Source organism: Mus pahari, chromosome 23 (genome assembly GCF_900095145.1).
Source record: "Mus pahari chromosome 23, PAHARI_EIJ_v1.1, whole genome shotgun sequence".
In the NCBI taxonomy this organism is placed as follows: Eukaryota; Metazoa; Chordata; class Mammalia; order Rodentia; family Muridae; genus Mus; species Mus pahari.
Window position 1 is genome coordinate 40722716 of NC_034612.1, and position 24462 is coordinate 40747177.

General features: G+C 47.0%; 1 protein-coding gene across 1 annotated transcript; it reads right to left on the minus strand.

Annotated features, from left to right (window-relative positions):
* Nucleotides 1–254: 254 nt before the first annotated feature.
* N4bp2l1 (NEDD4 binding protein 2 like 1) lies at nucleotides 255–23659 on the minus strand. The gene is made up of 5 exons (XM_021187025.2): nucleotides 23313–23659; nucleotides 5461–5588; nucleotides 5084–5172; nucleotides 2607–2683; nucleotides 255–1612 (listed from the first exon to the last, which is right to left on the minus strand). Exons 1-5 carry the CDS (start codon nucleotides 23483–23485, stop codon nucleotides 1363–1365), a joined length of 717 nt encoding a protein of 238 aa, XP_021042684.1. The 5' UTR covers nucleotides 23486–23659; the 3' UTR covers nucleotides 255–1362.
* Between the last annotated feature and the right edge of the window lie 803 nt (nucleotides 23660–24462).

The following is a 24462-nucleotide window of genomic DNA, read 5'->3' on the forward strand; positions in this document are numbered from 1 at the left end:
ATTACTAAGACACCAATTTGGAAAATGTTAAGGAAGTATGTTGCTTATTGTCAGGAAGAAGTTGAGTGGATTCCAACAGTTGATAATGGCGTGGCAGGTAGACTTTCTAATGTATAGCCTTCATTCCTCCCAGTTATTAACAATAATTCAAGAATAAGCCTATTATATATGCAAAGGTTATGTTTTCGGTGAAGTACTTGGGTTTTAGTAAATGTTGTATTGTTAAACAAAAATAAATTCAATGGAAAACCCAATATAAATTCAATACCATATACAATTTTAATAACCATAAAAGCACCATTATATAAGACACTTAAAATAATATCTCACAAAACATTAGAAAGAAGCTGTTGGCCAAAAATAAATAAAGCATACATCTCACATGGTCTTGTCACGGTCTCGTACCAATGAATTTGACTCCAGCCTGCTGGGATTTAATTTGGACTCATACATCCATAATTGATATGAGGGGCATTCCACAGTTTACTGTCTCAACACCACATACAACAGCCAGACTGCTCATCCCAGTGGGCATGGCTTTCGTATCTCCTTGTATCACCTACACCCTGGCTGCTTCCTTGGTTTGCACTCCTGAACAACGGGGTTACTAACTAATAACACATTACAGGCATCATTTTAGAAATCACTTGATGATCCTTAAAAACTGGTGTTTTGCGGAAGCAGGTTTATATACACTGTTAGACTACAAGCTAGAGGGAGGAGTTTGTCCTGACGCTGCTGTCTACAAGGTGTGACTATAATGATACTGATTCTTCTTAGTTGCCTTTGTTACTGAGAATTCACAGGCATTTCTAACAGAGGGGGTAACCCCCCTAATGTTACCTTGAAGGACTACATTCCCTTTTGCGCTTTAGGTCTAAAAGAAAATCAGTGCCATTAGAGTGACGGCTCAGGTCTCTGGAGGCAGACAGATCATCAAAGCGGCAATGACACTAAACTGCTTCCTGCCTCTGCCTCCCTCACCTCTCCAGCTCTGTGGAGAAGCTGGGTGTGTCAGAGACAGTAGCACTGTAGCCTATAGAAATGTACTAGTAGCGTCTTGTTTTATTCATGACTGTAGCAACTAATTGATAATCTTGGATTTCAATTTCAAATCAATTCTTTCCCTAGAGAAAGACCCTTGACTCCTCAGCAGGTTCTCCTCATCAGACCATGCATACAGACGCACGCTGACATCACTTGTTGGAGATAATGAATAGAATGACCTCTGTTCAGAAACTTCTGGGCTTAGCTATTTACACTGGACTTAGAGCTCTGGCTAACCCTGAACAAAGAATAAATACCAAAAATTGAAGTAGAAACTTTCTCTAGGAAAACTCTGCAGTAGCTGTGCCCAGGCCATTAATATCCTTGGTGGTGGCCACCCCTTCTGTAGCCCTCGTTGAAGTAGAGGCCATTAGCCCTCCGGTTGGGGAGCTCTGTGTAGGTGTTCCAGTACCCAGAGCCGCTGGATGGTTCGCTGTTCCTGCCCTGGTTCCTGTTCGCTCTGCTCGGCTTTTCTGCATGAAGGACACTGTGAAAGGTAACATTGTGTTCATACCGTTCTTTCATTCGGTGTATTTTTTCTTTTGGGACCCCATGGATGTTTCTTCTATGTAGAAAAAAGGAAAACAAAAAACAAAACCCCACAAGTCTTTAGTTAAGGCAGGTCATCATAAGTAACTTACATTACATACAAATCCTGCATTGTGGCTGCTGCTCTGCCTCAGGAGACAGGACAGGAGCATATGTTGTATTGTCGAGGTACTTCGACAGCTCTGCTGCTGTTTCTCATGCTGCCCTGCACACCCCCAAAAAGCCTAGGGCTAGCTTTACAAAGGCCTTTCTAAAAGAAGGCTTTAGACCTTTCTAAAGAAATGCCAAGTGATGTTGACTTTGAACAAACACCGACAAATATAACTGGTGCATTTAGTGATCTGCTTGTTGATGACATAATATATCTGTTATCAGTTTGGATCAGTTGGTCCGATACCATAAAATGATACTAAAACAATCTTGAGTTCTGGAGGGCACAAATATCTGCTGGGGATGTGGTTAGAAGTTCATTTGACAAGGTTTTCAATTACAGACTGGAGCTCCTGAGCCATGTCAGATTTAGCAACCAGGCAATCATGGGGCTGACCATAGACTTGCTTTAGAAATACTCTGCTTCTATTGGGCCATTTGGCATCGGGTAACATGGAGTGTGGTTGTCAGAAGCATTAAAACCAAGTTACTATTTGGACACGTGTTGCTGTATAAATCAAAGCGGCAGGAATGTGTCACATTCTGCTTAACATCCAAAGCTCTTGTCCCATGCGGAGCAATTGCCTTAAATGCTCATCAATGAGGAAGCATCTGAGCACAAAGTTAAGTGTCCTTTAGAAGGACCAGGTCCAAGCCAAGGGTTAGCATCATGTTAGACATCTGGCTCGCTCAAAACTAAGGGCCTCACATTAATAGTTCCAAAGTTATCAATTTCTAAGAATTACCATTTCTGGCCTGAAAACTAGTCCATTTCCAGCCTGCAAAGATGCTTTTGTTCAGTCTGAAATTCCTGAAAAGAGCAGGATACAGAATGAAGAACTAGGAAAACAAAGAGGTACCTTGCTAACTCTTGAACGTTGAATTTCCAGCGAGTGTCGGGTTCTCGGAATATAACTTCATAGTTATTCTCAAGGGCCTGATTTTTCAGAAGCACATAAGACAGTGAAGATGTGGCATGTAGACTTGGGGATGTTCACATTGCATTTATCACTCACCACAGCCTTGTCCAAACGCCCCCGTTTTACAAGTTATCCAGGCCCTGAATCTCTCTCCTGCATTTCATCCCCATACTTAGGCTCTCCCAATGTGTTAGAGTCAGTGTCAAAGATGGTCAGTTCTGTCTAATAGGAGTCTGAACATCCTTAAGACGGATCACTGAACTCTTGATAAAACACCCCAAACACAGGTGTGAACAGTGAACCTGGGGAATTTCTAAAGGCACTTCCACGATTATCTTGGATTTACCTCCTCCCACCTCAGTTTGTAACTGAGAGCTCCACTTATGAAATAAGAGTGATCTCCACATATTTTATATACTGTTTCCAGCAAGCCCAGCTCCTCCTGCTCTGCAGTGCTTGGCCCCATGCCCTGGGTCCCATTTCCATGAGTTTAGGAAATGAGAAAGGTTCTCGTGTAAACCTCTGAATGTTCCTTTGCATCCATCTGTAAGCTGACCACTTCATTCAAACAGCCCTCTACTATCACTAGTGCTCGACGTGTTAGAAAACATAATTAAATGAGCTAAGCTGAGGGATTTCCTCCTCGGGCAGCATGCATAAGCTGTGGTGCTCTGTTATACCAGAGGAGGTTACAGTTAGTATTACACAAATCCAAACAGCCAAGACAGTACGTTCTCGTCATGCCCAAAAATGATGCTTGAGGCGGCGGATAATCTTAAGTCCCCTGACTCAGGCAGGAACACATCCACCAGAGCACCCCCTGCACCCCACAAAGGTGTAAGGTCATTATTTATCAGCTAATAAACACATTTAAATATTTAAGTTTCCTCCTCACCCTTTGGATAGGTGGTTCTACTCAGGAAAGAATTCAACTGTCACATTGTACTCGCAGCTCTCGACTGTAACAGCTGTGGATGGCTTGTACCCAAAACTGAGGTGTGAAAGAGCTTCCTGGAAGCCACTGCTGGATGTTCCTAATGCTGGTTTGGGCTACGCCTGTGTCAGCAACTCTTTGTGGCTCCACCTGCCTTCCTCATGTGGCTTGAATGTGTGCTCATCCAAGCTGTACCTCCTGGGGCTGAGCAGAGCTGACAGGAAGGCATCCTAGACAGAAGCACACCTGTCTGTGTGCTATTTTACCTAAATGTGTGTGGGGGGGGATCTTTAAACTGCCAGGGGCTCTGTGGAAGAGACCTCACAACACACTAGGGCCCATGTGTAACTCAAGCTGTTTGCCTCCTGCTCTGTTGTTTGTGGAATGAAAACTTGTTAGCATCAGATACAAGCAGTCTGAAAAGATCAGAATGGAGCAGAGTGATGCGTTGATATTTGTATTCTGCTGCCTTAAGAGTGTCACACTGTTAATCCTAAATCTGTCCATAAACTAAGAAATTCTGTTGCCCTGGAACTCTTAGCAAGAGTGCTGAGATCCCCGCCTACAGCAGGAAGGCCTGACTCGCTGGGACCCAGAGCCCTGCCAGTGTGTTCTCTAAACTGTACCTCCCTGCAAGTGTCAGTGGATGCTCCTCTAGACAGAAAGTAGCCATGGGGCTGGTGAGATGGCTCAGTGGGTAAGAGCACCTGACTGCTCTTCTGAAGGTCCTGAGTTCAAATCCCAGCAACCACATGGTGGCTCATAACCATCCGTAACAAGATCTGACGCCCTCTTCTGGAGTGTNCTGAGTTCAAATCCCAGCAACCACATGGTGGCTCATAACCATCCGTAACAAGATCTGACGCCCTCTTCTGGAGTGTCTGAAGATAGCTACAGTGTACTTTAATAAATAAATAAATCTTAAAAAAAAAAAGAAAAGAAAGAAAGAAAGCCAAGCCAGGAGACAAGCAGAGGCAGGCAAATCTCTATGAGTTCGAGGCCAGCCTGGTCCACATAGTGAGTTCTAGGATGGCCAGAGCTACATAGTGAGATCCTGTCTCAAAAAGAGAAAGGAAAGGAAAGAGAAAGAGAGAAAGACAGGCAGACAGAAAAAGGAAGGAAGGAAGGAAGAGAGGGAAAAAAGGAAAGAAAAAGAAAGAAAAGGAAGGGAAGGAGGGAAGGAAAGAAAAAGAAAAAAGGAAGAGAGGGAGGGAAGGGGGGAAGGAAGGAAGGAAAATATCTACCAAGGACTCAGACCAAGTACTGCTAATGATGGAAGGCCCTCAGAGATGAAGTGGCCCCTCAGCAGCTGAACAGCAGAGAAAGCCCAAGACAACATTTCCAACTTTACTGGCTTCTTGGGAGAACTACCATTAGTGAATGTGAACTCCTGGAAGACTAGAAAAAAGAGGAAAGAACCCACATTTCAACTTTCTCATAAAAATGGCCATAACTGAGAATTCAGAATGATACTTCTCCCTACCATGACTGCATAGGGCTTCATTTCCCAGGCGTGCAGGTTGGTGTTATCAATAATAATGGGGGATATGCCATTCCGCATCGCTTTCCTTGCTGTAACACAATGCAACACAGTGGTGAGCAACATGCAGCAGTCGGCAGTCAAGCATCATCACATTACTGTTACTGTCGTTAAGGGAGGCCCTCCGCACACAGTTAAACGCTACCTAGTGCTGAGCCATTATCAACGGGGTTCCAAGCCCTGCCATTCTGCAGGGTAGAAAAACATCAAGGCTTTTGGTTAAAGCTCTTTTCAGGAAATGTATTCATTTTGAAGCTGCTACAATGTACATGCATAAGACCCCTCTGCCCCCTCCCTGGGTTTGGAGAGGAATTTGTCACCTCTTTTCTGGTTCCACTCATGAGCTTCCTCCAAGAGGTTGGGGTTGAACTCATAGGTGCCATCTTCCCTGAAGAAAAAGTCATCGGTGCTGAAAATCAGAGCTCTGGGGTAGTCTTGCTGCAGCTGTCTGCAAAGTGGAGAAACAGAAAAGGGATCCTCCCGTCACCAACAGTTCCTTTCCATCTTTAGCAGCAGAAAATAATTCTGAGATCTCCACGTTTTGAATTGTCAACTTCACTTAAAAGGAGAACCAGTTATCTCCGGAAGTCATCACTCCTCAACAGGAGGCCGAGAGGCCGCTGTGCGCGTTGCCAACTCTTAAAAGTGAGAGGTCACTGGTCACAGCCACTGCCTCCTGCAGTGACCAGAATCGACTAAAACTCCAAGGCTAAGTCAAAGGCATGGTGACTGTTTCCTGGCGGACATCAGTTACCAGGACCACTCCTCTCTGAGACAGCAGTGCCCTCCCACACCTCCCGTCGGGCACCATGCCCCCACGCTGCAGCCCTTCCCTTGGCCCCTAAACTCTTACCTGTCCTGGGTCCCATTCCTCGGAGCTCTGATCTCTGTAAGGACCCATCTGAGCAACTAGTTCTTGCTGAGGTATGAAATGTGGATAAAGGAGATGTGTGTGAGCTACCCTCTGAGTTCTAACAATACCTAAACCAGCGGGAAAAAGCACAAGAGAAGGAGAGAGGTGAACCCAATGGTGCCCCTGTGCCTTAACCCTACCACTCTGGTCCGACCGAAATATGAAAATGTCACAGAAAACAAGTAACATCACAGAGAGTGCCTCTATGCCAAATAGAGAGGGGAATTAAGATCTGCAGGAAAGAATCTCAAAAGAGATGCTTCAGTTTGGGGTTGTATCATATCTTTGAGCAGGTACTATCAAATCAGATAGTGACCGAGTCGGTACCAAACAGCCTCCTTGTAATAAGAAACAAAAACAAACCCCTCCCCCCCCAAAAAAAAACCCAAACCAGAGAAACTTAATATCTGGAGATGCATGCCCTGCATCCCAACTGATTCTGCTACTGAGTGGAATACACCCCTACAGCTGTGTGGAGAGTGAAAAGGGCAAAGCAGGTGGAGGCACCGCGCATGCCCTGTTAGTTTCTGCTCTCAGCAGAGTTAGAGGTAGGTTATTTTAATTCAGCAAGAATACGGAGCCGGAGCCGTAGAGCTGGGCTCCACCCTCAAGCCTCCACTGCAGCCACCATGAACCCCTCCTGTCTGAGCTTGTCTTCTCAATGCTAAGACACGGAGGACAATGCGAAGGACTGGAGGGACAGCACTTTGTAAACAGTGAGGTGCTCAGCAACCCTGAGGGTCAGTAGTAACTTACCCAACCCAGCCTGCCAGCAGGACCCGAGCTTAGTGCACATGAGCGTGGGGGTTTTCTAGGTGTTGCAGTGGATGTGAGAGGGCAAAGGGTAAGAGCTTCCGCTCTGACATGTCAGTACATACACAATCCAGCGACAGAAAACAAGCATCTACCTGCATCCTTAGAGGGCGTGACAGCAGAGTTGGGGGAAAAAAACGACAAAGTAAATGCATTTTGTTACAGTCTGTGGTGGCGCACGGGGCCACCTTGATTTTTAACAGCAACCTGACTGTCCTTGGTAGACTTGTGAGAACAAGTAGACATATATTTCATTTTATTGTTTATCTTTATTTGTTCACTATCTGCACACGGACCCATGGAGTCCAGAAGAGGGCCATCAGATCTCCTGGAGCTGGAATTATAGGCAGTTGCACACCACAGTGTGGGTGCTGGGAACCAAGAGGTTAAGTGCTCTCAACCTCTGATCCATCTCTTCTGCTCAGAGATAAAAATTTCCATATCAAAGGACTAGGAACAATTAGCAACTTATTAAACCCTGATCGACAATTTCCAGACACCAAGTGTTACACGAAGTGTTAAGGCACAAAAACTAAAGTAGTTATTGTCAAAACTGGATTCGCTGGCTAAGGGACCAGGCCTCCTGCAGTTTGTGTGACCCATGTAGGACAAGCTGTACCGACAAAACACAAACAATTTGGGCCAGAAACATTAACAGTTTGATAAGCGAGACATTGCAAAAGAGATAACGTTTGACTTGGACCTTGAGGGTTGAAGAACTTTTACCTCTTGTTAAAGGGGATAAGAGAAGGCAGAATCGACACACCCACGGTGAATAAATAAAAGCACAGACCATTTCATTGTAGTAAGTCATCAGAAATGCTGTTTTAAGAGGAATTTGGCAAGCTGGAAGCAGTCCAAAGTGTGACCACAAACCATGGAAACCATGCCAGAGGACCACAGATCATCCAAGTGGACAGGTTTATGGTAAAGACACTAAAAATGGTTCAAGGTAGTTCTCATATACAGAAAGTCTGTTTATGGAAGGGGGAGGGAACTGGCTTGGGAGGCTGTGGGCTGAGTCAGCCCAAGAGTTCTGGTCTTGCCGGCCGTCCTTCACACACAGAGGGTGCAAAGAGTCGAGGCAAGCCTCCTGTGAGCTTCTGGTGGGCTGACTTTGACTGGCTCTGAGTCTCCATGCCCCTGGGCAGGAGGGCAGGAGTGGACACTATACTGCCTCAGGCAAAGTAAATTAGTCTCTTTTCCTGGACTGGCATGATAGAAATTAGTTTCAAGTTCTTGAAGGAATTGGGAACACAGGAAGTAAGGCAATGCTCAGTCACCCACGGGTATAGAGAGTGATGGGAGATGGGAGAAGTCGCCAGAGGGCAGAGGAGGACAAAGGTTTGGTTTCCATAGAGAAGGTTCACTGAGCTTGACCACCCAGCTGAAAAGGTCAAACCCCACAACCAAGCCCTGATCTCCAACACAAACAGTGACAGAAGCCCCGAAGAGTGAGGGCGTAGTTCAGGAAGCCATTTCAGAGATGGGTATTTTAAATTTTGCTGAGTGACATAGATATTGGTCAACACTCTCAAGTTTTGGGTTATTTCATAAATACGACTTGTTCTAATAAAATCTATCATTCAAATGGAAGTCATTTACCCTGCATCTCTCCTGTGTGCTAAGTGACTGACTGTTGAAACCAAGGCTTATTTTCTTCTGGACTCCCCATCTACTGTCCCTTCTAGACTGGCTCTGCTTTGTTGAGCCTTTTCAGAGATGAGTTTTTCTTTCCATGTGTAATCCTTATGGACTCATTTTTGGCTCTTGGTGGCTTACACTATGGACAGAAGTTTATGTTTCTAAGGTTTTCTCTAGGTGGACTTAAAGACATGCTGTTTGCTGCACACTTTATTCGCTTCTTAGTCCCTTCTAGATAACACACAAAACAGAACATTGCTGGCCTTTCTGACTTCGATGTTTTACTCAGAGTGAAACTGCTCAGGCATTATGGACTCTCCATTCCTGAGACACATGTGACTGTGGGCTCCACAGTCCTCCCAGCAAACTAGCGGAGTGCATACCACCAGTGTGACAACAGTCTGATTTTTCCTTTCGTCTGTCCCTTTAAATTTTTTTTTTCTTACTTCTACCTGAATGTCAAATTAGCACCAAAAGCCATAGCAACATCTTGAAAATTCAAGGCAGCTGAAACACTAGCGAGGTAGAGGTGATTAAGTGACAGTATTTCAACTGTAAAACTTAAGTGTGACAGTAAATACCATTGCACCAGCTTTAGGGATGGGGTGTGCGCCTCAGCGCTCACCTTCTCTGTGGTGGTCAGGAGCCTCGTGCATTAGGGCAATTGAGCAAATACAAAACAGAAGAACGGGAAGAAAATAAACAATCACTTCCATGTAGCTTCCCCTCCTCCACTGCCCCTCTCCCAATCAATTCACTAAAATTATGAGGGAAACTCGAGTGCTAATTCCTATTTCATATGGCATGGTGGGTATCTATCAGCTGGGGACCTGCTGCCTGGGAAGGTCCCTTATAACCCTGACTTTACATTTTCAGACATGCCTTGGTAGATCCCTATTCAGGACCCACCTTGGGCGATTACCCACCATAGTTCTGCGCACTGAACATCCTGTCAGTAAGCTCTCCCTAGAACTGAATTATTTGGGTCAGGAGTTAAAAAGATCCACACATCCTCTCTGGCCACCGTATCTGTTACAGTTACTTTCCTCTGCTTTTCCCTTCTGTAGGTTGTACCACAACTTCTAATTAGAAAATGTTCAAGTTTATATACAAATGGGGGAGACGCAGAACAGTGTATGCTGTGTACCCTCTGTTTGCAGTCACTAGATTATCATATTTGGTCTCAGTTATTCTGTCTCTGCTATTCAAGGCCCTTTACTCCTGGGTTCCTTCTCTGCCAACATTTGTCTAGGTGAACACAATGCCATAAAGATTTCATGTCCTAAAGATTTCAAAATTTTCTCTCACAGTCTCAAATTTAAAATTACTTTAATTCATTTTATATTTAAATATTTAAAATTTTTCTCTTCTGGTTCCCCAAACGATCTCCATTCATTCCAAGTGCTATCTTTGGTAATTACATACATTTGGTGTCTTTCATCTAAAACTGTCCCCATGTCTGTCTGTCTGTCTGTCTGTCTGTCTGTCTGTCTCTCTCTCTCTCTCTCTCTCTCTCTCTCTCTCTCTCCCCCTACCCCCGGAAGAGTCCAGAGGAGTCTCTAGCTGTTTGCTCAGGATTGGGTCCAGACTAAACTTGTTGGAAGGGTGTTATGGAGGAGAGATGTTTTTCCTGATCTCATGTGACATCTACCCACTGTGCCCATGCAGACACTCAGCTAAAAGTCCGGGTCATTGAGTCTTCCACTGTGAGATAAGCTCATTGGCTGTCTTAGTGATGATGCTAATGTGTGAACCTGGGATCATGTGACATCCCTGACTTCCAGCAGCCTTCCCTGTGCAAATGAGTCTTATGTTTCTCATTTGAAACGTTTGCCATGTCTTCTAGGTAGAATTGTCTTATAAAGAGCCCCCTCTCTTTTCTTTTCATCATCTTCATCTTATTTATTTGTTCATTGCTATGTAGCTCAAATTACTTTTGCCTCAGCTTCTCAAGTGGTGGGGTTGCAGGCATGTACCACCATGCCCAGCCCATCCTATACTTCAGCTTGCTTGCTTGCTTGCTACAGTAGCTCTGACAGGCTTAAAATTCACTATGCAGACCAGGATGGCCTCATAGTCACGGCTAATCCTGCCTCTGTCTCCCAATCGCTGGGATTCCGGGCATGCACCACTGTATCCCGTCCTCTCGATGCCCCAGCTGTCCCGGGTTGAGTTCCTGATACACCTCAAGCTGGCTCCTCTTATGAAAATGAGGTTCCAGCTTGTGAAAAGTATCATTTTTCATAATTAGCAAAGATACACATTGAAACATTAAAGTATGGGGGCAGGGTTCAAGGGTTAGGGGGTTGGGAGGTGAGGAGTAAGTAGGCTCCTGTATCCCTCCATCTAAAAATAATTTCTAACATTTGGTCTTATATAGAAGCAAATCTTTAAATCCTCTATTAATTGTGTGTGTCTATGCACATGTGTGATGTCAGAGGACAAGTGTCAGGGGTCGTTTCTCTCCCATCACCATTTTGGTTCCAGGATCAAACTAGGGCCTTACGCTTGGTGGCTAATGTCATTACCTAGCCCAAAGTTTTTTGTTTGTTTCCTTGTTTGCCTGCACGTTTTATTTCTAAGACAGCATCTTATAGGTCGCCTTCACTGGCCAGGAACTCTGGTCATTTCACCTCTGTGTAAAACCAGGAATGTGATATAAACCATACCAAGTTTTTGCTGGCAGGTTTTTTTTTCCATAATAAATTGTTTCTCAACCTATGAGATTATTTGTGTGTGTGTGACATTTCAATGCCTGGCATCTTACACTTGTGCACAGGGATGCGCCACAGTTTACCTAAGAACTGCCGCTTGACTGCCCAGTGTGTTAGCCCTGCCGCCTCCTGTGTGGTGATCAGAGGCTACTCAGCTGGAGAGTTATCTTTCCAAATGTCACTTTCCTATAGGTTAGAACAATGGCTTTTTGACATTATTTACAGGAGTCTGTACAAATGTAGCCCTGCCACCCAGAGCTTCTTTCATCTTCAAACCATGCCTTTGATGGACATCAGAAGAGCCTTTCACACCCCAAGGTTATGTCAGCGCGTCTATATTCTAGTACGTGTTCCTCCTCAGTCCGTCTGAAATTTTACTTATACACAGTACTGGTTAAGGATCTAACTTATACAGGCAGGCGGATTTCTGAGTTCAAGGCCAGCCTGGTCTACAAAGTGAGTTCCAGGACAGTCACAGCCAGGGCTACACAGAGAAACCCTGTCTTGGAAAAAAAAAAAAAAGGATCTAACTAACTTATTATTTTTCTACCTAGGATCCTGGTTGTTCCCAAACTGTTGGCTAAGTATCGTACCCTTTCCCATCATTTTGAAATACTTTCTACACTGTACCAAATGACTGCACATAGAGCTGTCATGGAACTTCATCATTTTGTTCCTATGTTTGGATCAATCTTCTTACCTTCTTTACTAGTGTTTTCATTACATTCCGTGGTGTGAATATTCTCTTTATAAAATGTATACTTTTACTTTTTAACTGTTGCTGTTGCAGAAGTGTCTCTGAACAGTGTCAATGAGAAGCATCTCCTCCTTGCTCCGTCATGGTTTCAGTAACTTTCCCAGAGTGCTCAGCAGGAAACGAAGACCTTGGTGTTTCTGAGCTCTCCCTAACCTTGGAAACACTTTTATGAAGTAAATAACAGTTCCTCCAGTTTGCAGATACTGAAACTGCTGCTTGGAGAGATTAAATAGCTGGCAGCATTCAGAGTTTCCAAGTGGCACTGCCAGCATGTTCCTTCCGGTCGGGAGAGAAGCAGGCTGTGTGCTGTCAGTCTGAGCTTCTAGCTCTGAGAGAGTGCATTAGTGTCTCACATATCGGCGACACGTAGCCACAGTCTGCACGTGTGTGTCTTCACCTGCAGTTACAGTCTGCATGTGTGCCTTCACCTGCAGTTACAATCTGCATGTGTGCATTCACCTGCAGTTATAGTCTGCACGTGTGTGTCCTCACCTGCAGTTACAGTCTGCCTTTTATTATGACACTTCCTTAGTTAAAAAGAAAAGCCGACGTGTGTATGTGAGTGCCTGGGTGTGGGTCTGGCCCCATGTTTCCGCCTGATGCCTGTGGAGGCCAGAATAGAGTATCAGACTCTGGCACTGGAATTAGAGATGGCTGTGAGCCACCGTGTGGTTGCTGCAAATGAACCCAGGTCCTCTGCAAGAGCAGTCAGTGCTCTTAAGCTCTGAACCATCTCCAGTGCCAATGATGACATTCTTACACTGAGTTGCATCACTGAACTTGGGTCACATTTCCCCCCTGTCCTCAGCAGCCCTGTGCAGCCACCATTTTTAAAGATTGTCCCAGCTGCCCAGCAACTTAGGCTTCATGTCTTGGTTCTGCACCACGGGAAGAGGCAGAAACCCCTGAAACTTCAGCTTTAAAGCACACACTGCCACACACTCCCGGAAATGACAGCACTGTCACAGTCATCCTGGGACCCATTCCTGCCATCACTGCTGCGTCTTCAGCTCAAAGATGTCATATGCCACAGGCACTGCACAGCTTGTCAGTGTCACACTTGTTCTGTGTTACTGTGTGGTTTTCTGCATTGTGACTCTGCTAACCTGTGCCTCCAAAGAATTTTATAGCTCCAAAGTTTACCTCAGAGTGTTTAACACACACACACACACACACACACACACACACACAAACAATCACCCCTCACATGCTCCCCCCCTCGACCCCCCTCCCACAAGGTCCTTTTCCTTTGTAACCTTCTGCTTTTCACTCAACAGAAAAACAGAGCCCTCACTCCTCTCTGCAGAGCAGAGAATCTTGCAACATAAAGACTTCAACCGGAGGTGGCAGGGGCAAGGCTGTGACTCTGCGGACTGTCCACCCAGGGCTCTTCATCAGCACCATCTCCTGTTGGTTCAGGGACTCAGTCCAGCCAGCTGCCCACTTTAATCCTGGTGCTTCTGGGCTTCCCTCCTGCTCTCCAAAGCATCCTCCTGGAATTACAGGATTAATTCCCTTACATTGCACACTATTTCCCCACTGCTAGCGTATTAGGTCTACCTGGGCAGGATCTTTTTTTTTTTTTTTTTTTTTTTCTCACTAGTGCTTCCCAAGTACCTAGAACACTGCTTGAAATACAACTGGAAAGATGGAGTGTTGCATATTTTAGATCTCTTCATGTTGATACACAGGCTAGGTTCATTCCCTTTAACTCCCACATATGCGCACTCCATTATCTACAACTTAAAACAAACAAGCCAAAATACTAACATTAGATGCTGTGTGCCAACTGCTACTCTACGGCTTTTTATTTCCTGCATAATGCTCAAGTAGAGGGGACTGGAGAGATGGCTCAGCGGCTAAGAGCACCAACTGCTCTTCCAGAGGTCCTGAGTTCAATTCTCAGCAACCCCATGGTGGCTCACAACCATCTGTCATGGGATCTGATGCCCTCTTCTGGTGTGTCTGAAGACAGTGACAGGGTACTCACATACATCGAACAAACAAACCCAGGTTCTGATCCCAGAGCCCCACACTAAACCCCTAGGTCAGAGTGTTAAAGATAAAACATAGTCTGCCAGTTTCTAGCTCTCTCTGTAGACACTTGGGAGTGATATCTGTCAGGAAGACACTGCAAGGGCTGAGCTGAGCACACTCTGGGTTAACCTGAGGTGCACACTTCAAGCTCTGAAGGGCTTTGGGACTTTTATTTTGTTTGTGTGCGGTATTTAACATGGTACAGTAGATGTGCTCTTCCTCCTCCAGGACAGAAGACGCGCTCCCTGAAGGAAGGCAGGGTTTCTGTACAGCGTCTGGCACTCTTACCTCAGCATCTAGAATAGATGTCGGGCACACAGGGTGGAACAGATACTTCGAGAATGAGGAGTGGCTTATTTTTTCTTAATATACAATTTATTTTCATTTTATGTTCACTGGTGTTTTGCCTGCATGTATGTCTCTGTAAGGGTGTCAGAACCCTGGAACTCTAGTTACTATAAATGGTTGTGAGCTGCCATGTAGGTGCTGGCAATTGAATCCAGATCCTTGGGGAACACAGCCCAAGCTCTCAACCACTGAGCCATCTCTCCAGCCCTGAGGGATGGCCCTCGAATGCCACACTCTTTAGCCATAACTTGGCAAGTTCTTCTCATAGGGTCCCAAGCTGTGTGATACTGTTCTCAAGGTCGGCCTGCAGAACAGCCTGGGAGTGAGGAGGGTTCTACCCAGCAGCTTGAGACCGGGGAGGAACCCTGGCCAGCTTCCACATTAGGACTGAATCCTGACCTTGGAAGATGGGCCTCGGTCTCCACTGTATCTCTCAGCTCTTTTCTCAGGACCTCATTAGATAAGCAGCCTTCCACTTCCTGAGAAACCTCTACTGCGTCAAAGGACCACAAAGGCTGGTAACAGTTCCTGGGCTGGCCTATGGTTCACTCTCTCTCACTTCCAAAGCATGCTGTGCTTTCTGGGATCCAATGGCAGATCACCACACACACACACACACACACACACACACACACACACACACACACACACACACAGTATGGCCACACCTGCCTCTAGATAAAGTCTTCTTGCTATCTGATTTGTGGACAGCCTGTCATGTCTAGCAGTGGGATCTGTTGTTCCCTGTGCCTGTTCTCAATTCATCAATCATGCCCGCTTGTTCTCAGAACTGGGGGAAGGAATCAGAAATCAAAGCCCAGGCTTTTAGTTGGTCCAGAGGGCAGCGATTCAGGCAAATGGTCACTCTTGGCCCTCACTTTACTGCAGATCACAGGTAGTGGCAACCACACATTTGATCTTAATTTTTTTTTTGTTTTTTTGTTTTTTGAGACAGGGTTTCTCTGTATAGCCCTGGCTGTCCTGGAACTCACTCTGTAGACCAGGCTGGCCTTGAACTCAGAAATCTGCCTGCCTCTGCCTCCCGAGTGCTGGGATTAAAGGCATGCGCCACCATGCCCAGCTTTGATCTTAATTTTTAAATCTATTTTTAATTTAAACATCAAATAAAAGGGCTGTTTATCAAATGTTTACATACATTGACAAAAAGTAGAGTTCTCAGCATCGAATGGTATCTGGGATGCGTGCTATAGCCCGCCCTCCTCCCTGTGTATTCTCTACACCACATGCTCCTCCTCTCACAGCTGCTCACTCCAGCAGCCTCTTCTTGCTTTTCTTCTTTCCTCAAAAGCCACACTAGCATCTCAGCCTCTGACTCTGAGGAGGTCTCCAGAGTTGCCTTTTGTTAACAATCCTCGCAACAACTCTAATGAATTCCTACAAGATGCAGGACTTCTTTTAGAGGCAGGACAGAAAATAAAGACAGTATTTATTGGACTGGTGAGATGACTCAGTGGTTAAGAGCACTGACTGCTCTTCCAGGGGTCTTGAGTTCAATCCCCAGCACCCACATGGTGGCTGACAACCATTTGTGATGAGATCTGATGCCTGTCTTTGGTGTGTCTGAAGGCAGCTATGGTGTATTCATATGCTTAAAGTAAATAAATAATTTTTTTAAAGACAGTATTGTTGAAACAGGATCTCACTAATATAGTCCAGGCTGGCCTCGAACTTACAGCAGTTCTCCTGCCTTGGTCTCAGTAAGTGCCGGCACTTACAGGTATGTAAACTCAGATACAGTTTTATATAGAGATAGATAAAGATGTAGCTTAGATATGGTTTCTGATTCAAAGACCTTACATCACATCTCCTGAAACTCACATTCTAATAAAAAAGGTATGTCTTCCTGGTAAGGACATCTTTTTTACAAAAAGAGAGTCACAGAACAAGCTAAATAATGCTTCGGAGTCTCCTTAGATAGCAGAGAAAGCCCTTCCTCCTAGTATGGTATTCTCAACTCCCAAAGACCTCATGTCTATAGTCACCCTCAACAGGCTGCTCCATGACTCTGGGGGCAATGGGTGGAGGAACCTTTGTCTCTGAACAGCCCGTGAGCTCACGACAAGGCTGGAGCTGGAGAGATGGCTCTGTCATTAAGCACACTGGTTGCTCTTGTAGAGGACCTGGGTTCAGTATCCAGCACCTACATGGCAGCAAATATCCATCTGCAATTCCAGTTTCAGGGGATCCAACCCCCTTTTCTGGCCTCTGAGGGCACTGTATGCATTTGGTGCATGCACATATATTCAGGCAACACAGCATATGCATAAACTAGCGTGCCTCCCTCCCTCTTCTTGGATCCTTACCTTGATATAACTGAGAGCCTTTCCCACACTCATTTGTTTCTCACAAGCTTTCCCCAGACCCACTGGGTTAGGCAGATTTTCGATGACTTGAAGGGACCAAAAAAATAACATCTTACTGTATTTGTTAGAGTCCACATGGCCCTGGAGAGCACCCTTCTACGGCTATGTCATGGAGCACCAAAAAGAGAGTAAGTTAAGCACACTATCGTGTAAGATAGTGATGTAGAGACCTGGGAGTGGACATTCCTCTCATTACACTGTGATCAGTTGAAAAACCAACACTTAAAGTCTGCATCTCATCTCCCAGTGAAATCCTCTAGCAAAAGACCTTGGTGATATTTCTAATTAGGAGAAACATCTCTTTTTAATACTGACAATGATAAAAGGTAGCTTCCTTACCCTGAGACTCGAAGTCCGGGTTCAACTAGCCCCCTGACAGGGGCCTGAAGGGTTTTCTAACCACGCTTGATGTTTCATTGTCTCTTATCAGGCCACTGGCCTCTTTTATGCTCCGGTTCAATCCTGGGAATGGAGGTCTGTGGTAGTGTGCGGGGCTCTAGATCTAAGCCCAAATATTGAAAACCGTGGTGGGGGTGGGCTCAGCCCTGTGACCTTGACGGAGATGTTTAACATAGCAGATCTTGGGCTCAGATGGATGAACACTGCAGGAGCCTCTTAGCTGCCTCCTTAGCCACACCCCTTAGCCTTAGCCACACCCCCTTAGCCTTTCCTGTGGAGGCGCCCTTCTTGACTTCTGCATCCATTTCTATTTCCTCTCAAATCCTAGTCCACACGTGTGGACTTACAAACCCACATCTGCTGCTCCTCCCCCATGACCCTGTCAGTGCCAGGAAACACGGTGATGAGGTTCCTATACCGTGGGGGCCACTTTCCCTAATATGGCCATCTGTGAGTGATTATAAACCCATATGACACTATAAACTCCTACTTCTTGTAAAATTCATATGGCACTTAGTCTCCATTTGTCTAACCTCCAGAGGGAAGTAACGCAAAGACCCTAGTTAGTGAAATTTAAGGAAAACCATGAAAAACTGGAAATTCTAGTAGTCATTTCCCACAGTGGCCTTCTTTTTTTTTTTTTTTAGATTTATTTATTATTATATGTAAGTACACTGTAGCTGTCTTCAGACACACCAGAAGAGGGTGTCAGATCTCATTATGGATGGTTGTAAGCCACCATATGGTTGCTGGGATTTGAACTCAGGACCTTCAGAAGAGCAGTCAGTGCTCTTACCCGCTGAGCCATCTCACCAGCCCCCCCCCCCCACAGTGGCCTTAAGGACCAGTGGTATGAGCTGTCACCTGCCTGCTACTGTATCGTTATGTATAAAATGTGGAATACTGTCAGCTCTCGGTCTCAGTCTTCCCTCTGTGGAGGAGAGCCATTGGCTCGTCCACAGATTGGCCCCTGTTCTCAGTGATTCTGTTCCCATGCATTTCTCCTCACCTGTTACCCCGTGCCTTTTTAGACAAGCATCCTTCCAGTCTGAGAGGTGTGAATGAGGAGAAAGGATGGCCATTAGGCAGCATCCCCGGCACTAACTGAACCCATTAGGAGTTGTGTGTGATGGTGCCAGAGGGTAAAGGTCACAGAGGGACCAGCGTGTGACCAAAACTGTGGTGCAAGACCTGGCTTTCACGTGTAGGGAAAGATGAAAAAAAAAAAAAAAAAGTTCAAGAAACAGACAGAAGAATGAAGATGTTTAATTCTTCAAGCAAGGCTACTGGAATGAACAGCTGAACAGAAAGGCTCCTATTGCAGTTCACAACGATGCGTTAGTTGTATAACCACACAATGGGATATTTTATTCATACGTAAAATTAGGACGTTCTCATATGTGGCCCAAGCATGAACCTTGGGACGGTATGCTGAGTAGGTATAGGACAGATACTTATGATCCACATACGTGACGCACTGAGACCAGCAAGAACACAGGGGCACCGAGTAACTTGCAGGCTGCAGGAATAAAGGAGAGCAAAGGCTTTACTGCCGAGGGGCGGCTTCTGTTGAAAGGTGTTAAATAAAGAAATACAGTGACCATCACTGCATGGGTACTGATCTGTATCCTTTAAAGAGGTGAAAACCAACAGCGGAGCCATTAACCAACGCAACGCTCATACACGCACACGCGCACAAGCTTGCGCACAGTTCTGGACCACAAGGCCAAGAGCAAAAGGGTCTTCCAAGTTTTAAAAGCTTTATTTTTGTGTGCATGTGTGCGTGCTTCTGTGTGTGTGTGTGTGTGTGTGTGTGTGTGTTGGCCAGAAGGCAACCTTATAGTGTCAGTTTCCTCCACCTTTAATGTGGGCCCTTGGGACTGAACCCAGGGGTTCAGGCCTACACAGCAAGCACGTCAAAGACCTGCTGAGCCATCTCTTGGGCCCCATGTTCAACATTTAATTGTCTCCAAGATCCAGCTTTGGGCCTACCTGGCCTGTGGATTCGAGGCTAAGAAAGCTCCTTTCAGTCAAGCCCAGCAGACCAACCGGCTTTTTTCCATCCCCCATTCTGCCCCTTCTTCAAGGCCTAGACAAGAACCCCCTCCATGTGGAGGAGACTCTGTTCCTGACGACTGACTTTCACCCTCTGCCTGGGCTCCCTTAGCCTTGAAGGCTATTGGCACTAAGGCGCTGTTCCACATCCCACCCGGCTCACCTACAGACTGAGCTGATTGTTACTAGTTGTCTGTTCCTGCTGTTACTCTGAAACCCCTTCCAGGCCCCTTCTCCAGCCTCATGGAGAGTAAGTCTCAGAAAGCAAGGGTACATGGTCACCGTTGAGTAGTGACTAGTACCACGGCTGGCCTTCACAGCCCACAGCGCCTGTGTTGACTATACTCTCTGTGATCTTTACAGTGAATGTATTTGTGGGGTTGGCTCAGGTGTTAAAGGAATCAAGATAAAATGTCATAGCTGTTAAAAAGTTCATCTCCTCATGAGTTTCCTAGCCTATGTCCAACTGGAAATCAACCTATGAAAGACTTCCTTGAGAGGACATAGTTCTTCTATGTTACTATGTTACTAGCCAAGTCATTAAACACAGAACCTTTCACTCGACTGCCCCTTGATGTTTCACCTTTAAAAAGTTACCAAGCAGCTGGAGGGAGGGCTCAGCAGTTAAGAGCACTTGTTGCTCTTCAGGGGCCTGGGTTTGATTCCCAGCACCCACGTGATGGTTCATGACCATCTGCAACTCTAGCTCCAGAGGAGACAGTGCCTTCTCCAGACATCTCTAGACATTGAGCACACATGTGGTAAACATACATGTGTGCAGGCAAAACAACCACACACACATATCCTTCAAAGAAAATTGTTTTTAAGTTACCAAGCAACACACAACTGTGCTGAAAATCAGAAGACAAATGAGGGGAAAATCTACCATCCTGCTACTAAAAGTCAGCACCCATGGGTTTCCATTTATCTTCTCACTCAGCATTTTTTTTTTTTTTTAATAAGCATCTATACAGACCTCTTCCTTTGAGCATAAAATGAGGTTTGCGTGTCTGTGTGTAGCTTTCTTCTTAGTTTGTTTTTCGTTTTGGGGGACAGGATCTCACCTATCCCAGGTTGGTCTTGAACTCACGATGTAGCCAAAGATGACCCCGAACTCCTGATACTCCTGCCTCTACTTCCCAAGAGCTGGGATCACCGGGACAGGCTTTTAATTTAATATCAGGAAAGAATACATTTACAGGTCGTGTGTGTGTGTGTGTGTGTGTGTGTGTGTGTGTGTGTGCTTCCATCAATGACTGTGTGACTCATAAGACAATCCATTTTTATGTTTACTATTTAATCAGTATATTATACTTATTTAAATTGTCTTACTTTCTTCTGTCACATAAAGACATCTCTGATGATCATTCCTCTGTGTCCGCACGCTTGTGCAAGCGTTTCCTCAGGATGAGTTCTCAGAGCTCGAGTCACAGCTCATAGTAACCACCTATCCCCGGACGATGCTCAACCGAGAGCAGATTCTAATGTAGACTTAGAGCGCACGCTAGCTCAGGCACTGCGATGTGGTTAAAAATGCTTAAACCAGATAAAAACCCAATTTAAAAGGAAAATCTGAAGAATTCAGAAAGATGTTTTCCATATCCCAGCCAGTTGGACATGAAAATTCTAGATTACAATGTTGGCTTGAAAGACAAGACGTATCCTATTTTTAAAAGAGATTTTATTAGTTATTTAGTCAAATGAGATATAAAGGTTAAGCAGGAGATAAGCCCATATTTGCAAAAACTAACTTCCTCCAACATTAAAGAAAAAGGTTTTATTTAAAGGTCTGGTTTAAGAAATACACGTCCATTATAGAAAATGTGGAAAGCATATAGAGAAAATGGCCCTCAGCATCTAGCAAGGACATAATAACTGTATAGTTTCTCTGTTCTACACCGTGTACTTAAAGCAATCTTCTATCTCCCCTTTCCTATTCCCTCCCTGGAAAACATGGTCTGGGAAAGCCTTGCTGTGACTTCCAGACCGGTTCTTACTTGCTCTGGGTTGCAACCACCCTGCAGAACTTTATACATAACCCACAGCCCACTCGGGGCCATGCGGAGCTCGTGAGCTCACACCGCCCTGCACATGGCTTGCCTTCCCTGCTCACAGCTAATGCCTCTGTAACTCCGAGGGTTTGTCTGCCTACCAGTCACCTAACCAGTGACCACATCTCCAGTGAGTGGCAGATCTTGGCTAGGAAGCCAACAGGAAGTTAAGAGAAAGATTCCCAGTGAACCCTCTAACTTAATCACCTCTCAGTAGTCACAGAGAGGTGTCAGGGTTCCTTAAGACAGCCTCTAGCTAGTCATGAGGTAGAACTACAGCAGGCTTCTGCCTTTGGGCCAGGGCTCACCCACTCTGTCCCTACAGGTGTTTAATGAGATGTTCTCTTGTCCCATGTCTTCTGCTTAGTCAAATGTCAAGCAGGAATTAAAATCCTAGAAGTGTAGAAAAGGAGAGACAGAAAGGACCCTTAAAAGGCTCCCTGGGCCAAGCCCTGGCTTTCCAGGACCCACCCTTGCTCTTCTCTTTCCCCCGTACTCTGATCCTCACCCGACTTCCTCTCTCAGCAAGATTAGAGATGTCATGGCTAAAAGTTACTCCCTTCTCTGACTTTCAGCATGTGGAGGAGGATTACAGGCTGGCAAAGTGAAAGTGAGATCGAACAAGATTGGGCATCCTGAAAACACCGGGTAACAGATGTACACCCACTGTGAATTGCTGCATCACAAAATAACCAAGTTGTCCCGGGTTCCAAGGAGACTCTCCACACCACCCAACCTGCCACTGCCAGGAGCTTCCGGAAAGAACCTACGGAAGGGTGTCTCAGAAAAGGGTACCAGTGTGGCCTTCACAAGTCACCTATCCCTCTAAGATGCAAAAGTAGCAATTTTCGTTAGCTGGATGCTTCTCCACAAATCCGCTAGAACCCCAATACAAATTGTCCGTCCCTTATCGGGGCCGTGTCAGTTTCCCCATCATCCACATCCAAAAGACTCAGGCCCTCCCCCTATGATCACTACCTGGTGCCATGGAAATCAGCATGTGACCGCGGGCCACCTTGATTCTTCAGCGGTTCCGGGGTCCTAGGGCTAGCCTTATCTGATGAGAAGGGAAGCAAGCACACAGGTGGCAAGTGACTGCTTCTATCCACTAGTGTGTGCCCGATAACGTTCACGGAGGGTAAGACATGGCCCCTATCTTCAAGTATCTCACAGAAGGCAAAAGCAAACCTAAGCGCAGTCACAGAGATGTAAACAGGAGCCAAGGCGCTGAGAAGGGCGGGCGGCTTCTACGGCAGGGTGAGGCAGCTGCGAGGGGAGGTAACAGAACCGGTTTTAAAAGGCTAGTGAGATCAGTCGGGCAAAGGGTGGCGGTGGGAAAGCCAGGCAGGAGGGCCAGCATCCTCAACCACAGCAAGGAGAGGAGCAGTCCAACGTTGCTGGAACACCAAGTGCAGGGCAGGGAGTGGAGGGCGTTCAGGCTGGAGCGGTGGGCCTAGCAAGGTGCAGCAGGCAGCAAGCCCGCGCAGTTCTCTCTGCCCGGGTACCCGGAGGGGCCGCTTACGCAATTCGCAAGTGAACGAATTTGGGCGCCCGCGGAGAGGCTGTCAGTGACGGTCGGTGGTGGCGCCGCCAGCCCCCCTCCCCAGAGCACCTGTGCGCCTTCGCAGCCGCCAAAGCAGCGACAAGGCTGCGCCGATCCACCAGATCTCAAAGCGGCCCCCGGACCCCCGGCCAGCGCCGCGCGGACCCCCGACCCGGACCCCCCGAACTCGCTCCGGTGACAGCGCCTGTGGACGCCGTGGCGGCTGCCTGCGCGCCAGCGGGCGGGGAGCGGGTTTCTCTGCAGTCGCTACCAGCTTTTCCCCGAAGAGCGGTCCCCGTGGGCCTCCCCGACCCGGGGCTGGGGACGAAGGTTGCCCGGGGGGGCACCAGGCCGGGCGCGGCGGCGTCTGGGGTTTGCGCAAGGCGCACTGCCGAGGTCCGTCCTCCCGGGCCGGCGCGCGGCAAAGCTCTCGGGCGCGCGGGGCAAGGGCAGGGGCGGCGCGCGGAGCCGCTCGGGGCAGGGGCGCGCGTGGGCGCCAGGCCGCTCTCATTACCTGGCCAGCGTGGTTTTCCCCGAGCCCGGGAGGCCGCGCAGGAGGTAGAGGTGTTTCCTAAAGCTGTGGCGGCGCGGAGGTGGCCCCCGCGCGGGTGGCGGCCGAGGAGGCGGCTGCTGCTGCCGCTGTTGGAGGCTCAGCCTCCCGAACGATTCCAGAAAACTGTCCTCCATGGGGAGGGGGCTGGCGGCGTTGGCCCTGGGCTCCCTTCCTGAAGTCACGATCTTGGCCAAAGCTGTTGTTTTTGTGACTCTCCGGCCATGTGATAGATGGAGGGGCGGGCGCTCGGAGCCCAGCCCCTCCTCCCCGGCCCCGCGAACCGCGGGAGGGGGCGTCTCTACCTGCGAGGCCCCGGAGCTGCCGGGGAGTGTGACAGCCGGGGGAAGCGTGGGTGACGCAGCCCCCCGCCGCCTTCCGCAGCCCTTCCCAAGGGAAGGGGCCTGGCCCCGGGGACACAGTGGGAGGTTTCCCTGCAGTCACCGTGGAAGCCCAGCCCTCTGCCACGGTTCTGCCTCATCTCACTTCAGACAGGCCTAGACCTTGAAAGTAAATACTTTCCGTTGGAGATTAGAGAATGTGACAAGCGCATACGAGCAGTCACAGTAAAGACCGTTGTCTCCCCTACTGCGTGTGCATCAATCAGCACCTGGCTGGGCTTCCAAGGACTGAGGTACACTCCTTCAGGGTCCTTAGTACCGGTACCGGCCTGCCAAAACTATCCTTAAAAAAAGCTGTGTGCAACTTTTAAGTCTCTTCTTACTCCTTGGGTCTCGGGTGGATTCAGGAGGCTTCATGAACTCCTTCCGCTGCCACGTAGCAGGGGAGATTGTCCTGGTACCATTTGTAGAAAACCAAGTTCAAGTTGCAGGAGTTGGCGGCACCCATTGGTAGGTACTGGCTGTGACTCTCCAGTATTTCCCTACAGAAGCAATAGGTTGGTCCTGGTTTTTTCAGAAGGAAACTGTTCAAAATTTACATACTAGAAAATCCGAGATATTGGTGGCTTTGGCTACAATTGTAAAAAATCAAAACATTTTGTGTCTGGCACCTAAGGTACGGGCATGATGAGAAGGAACTGTGGAGAAAGAAGTAGTAGATTCGGAATCTGTGTCAAAATCAGAGATGTCCTGATGAGCACGTTAGGAAGGGG

Coding starts and splice junctions, on each gene's coding strand:
- N4bp2l1 (XM_021187025.2), bottom strand. CDS start 23,485: ATGGAGGACAGTTTTCTGGAATCGTTCGGGAGGCTGAGCCTCCAACAG. Junction 5,173..5,460: donor TGAGTGGAACCAGAAAAGAG/GTGACAAATTCC, acceptor ATTGTGTTACAG/CAAGGAAAGCGATGCGGAAT. Junction 2,684..5,083: donor TGAAGCCCTATGCAGTCATG/GTAGGGAGAAGT, acceptor CTGAAAAATCAG/GCCCTTGAGAATAACTATGA.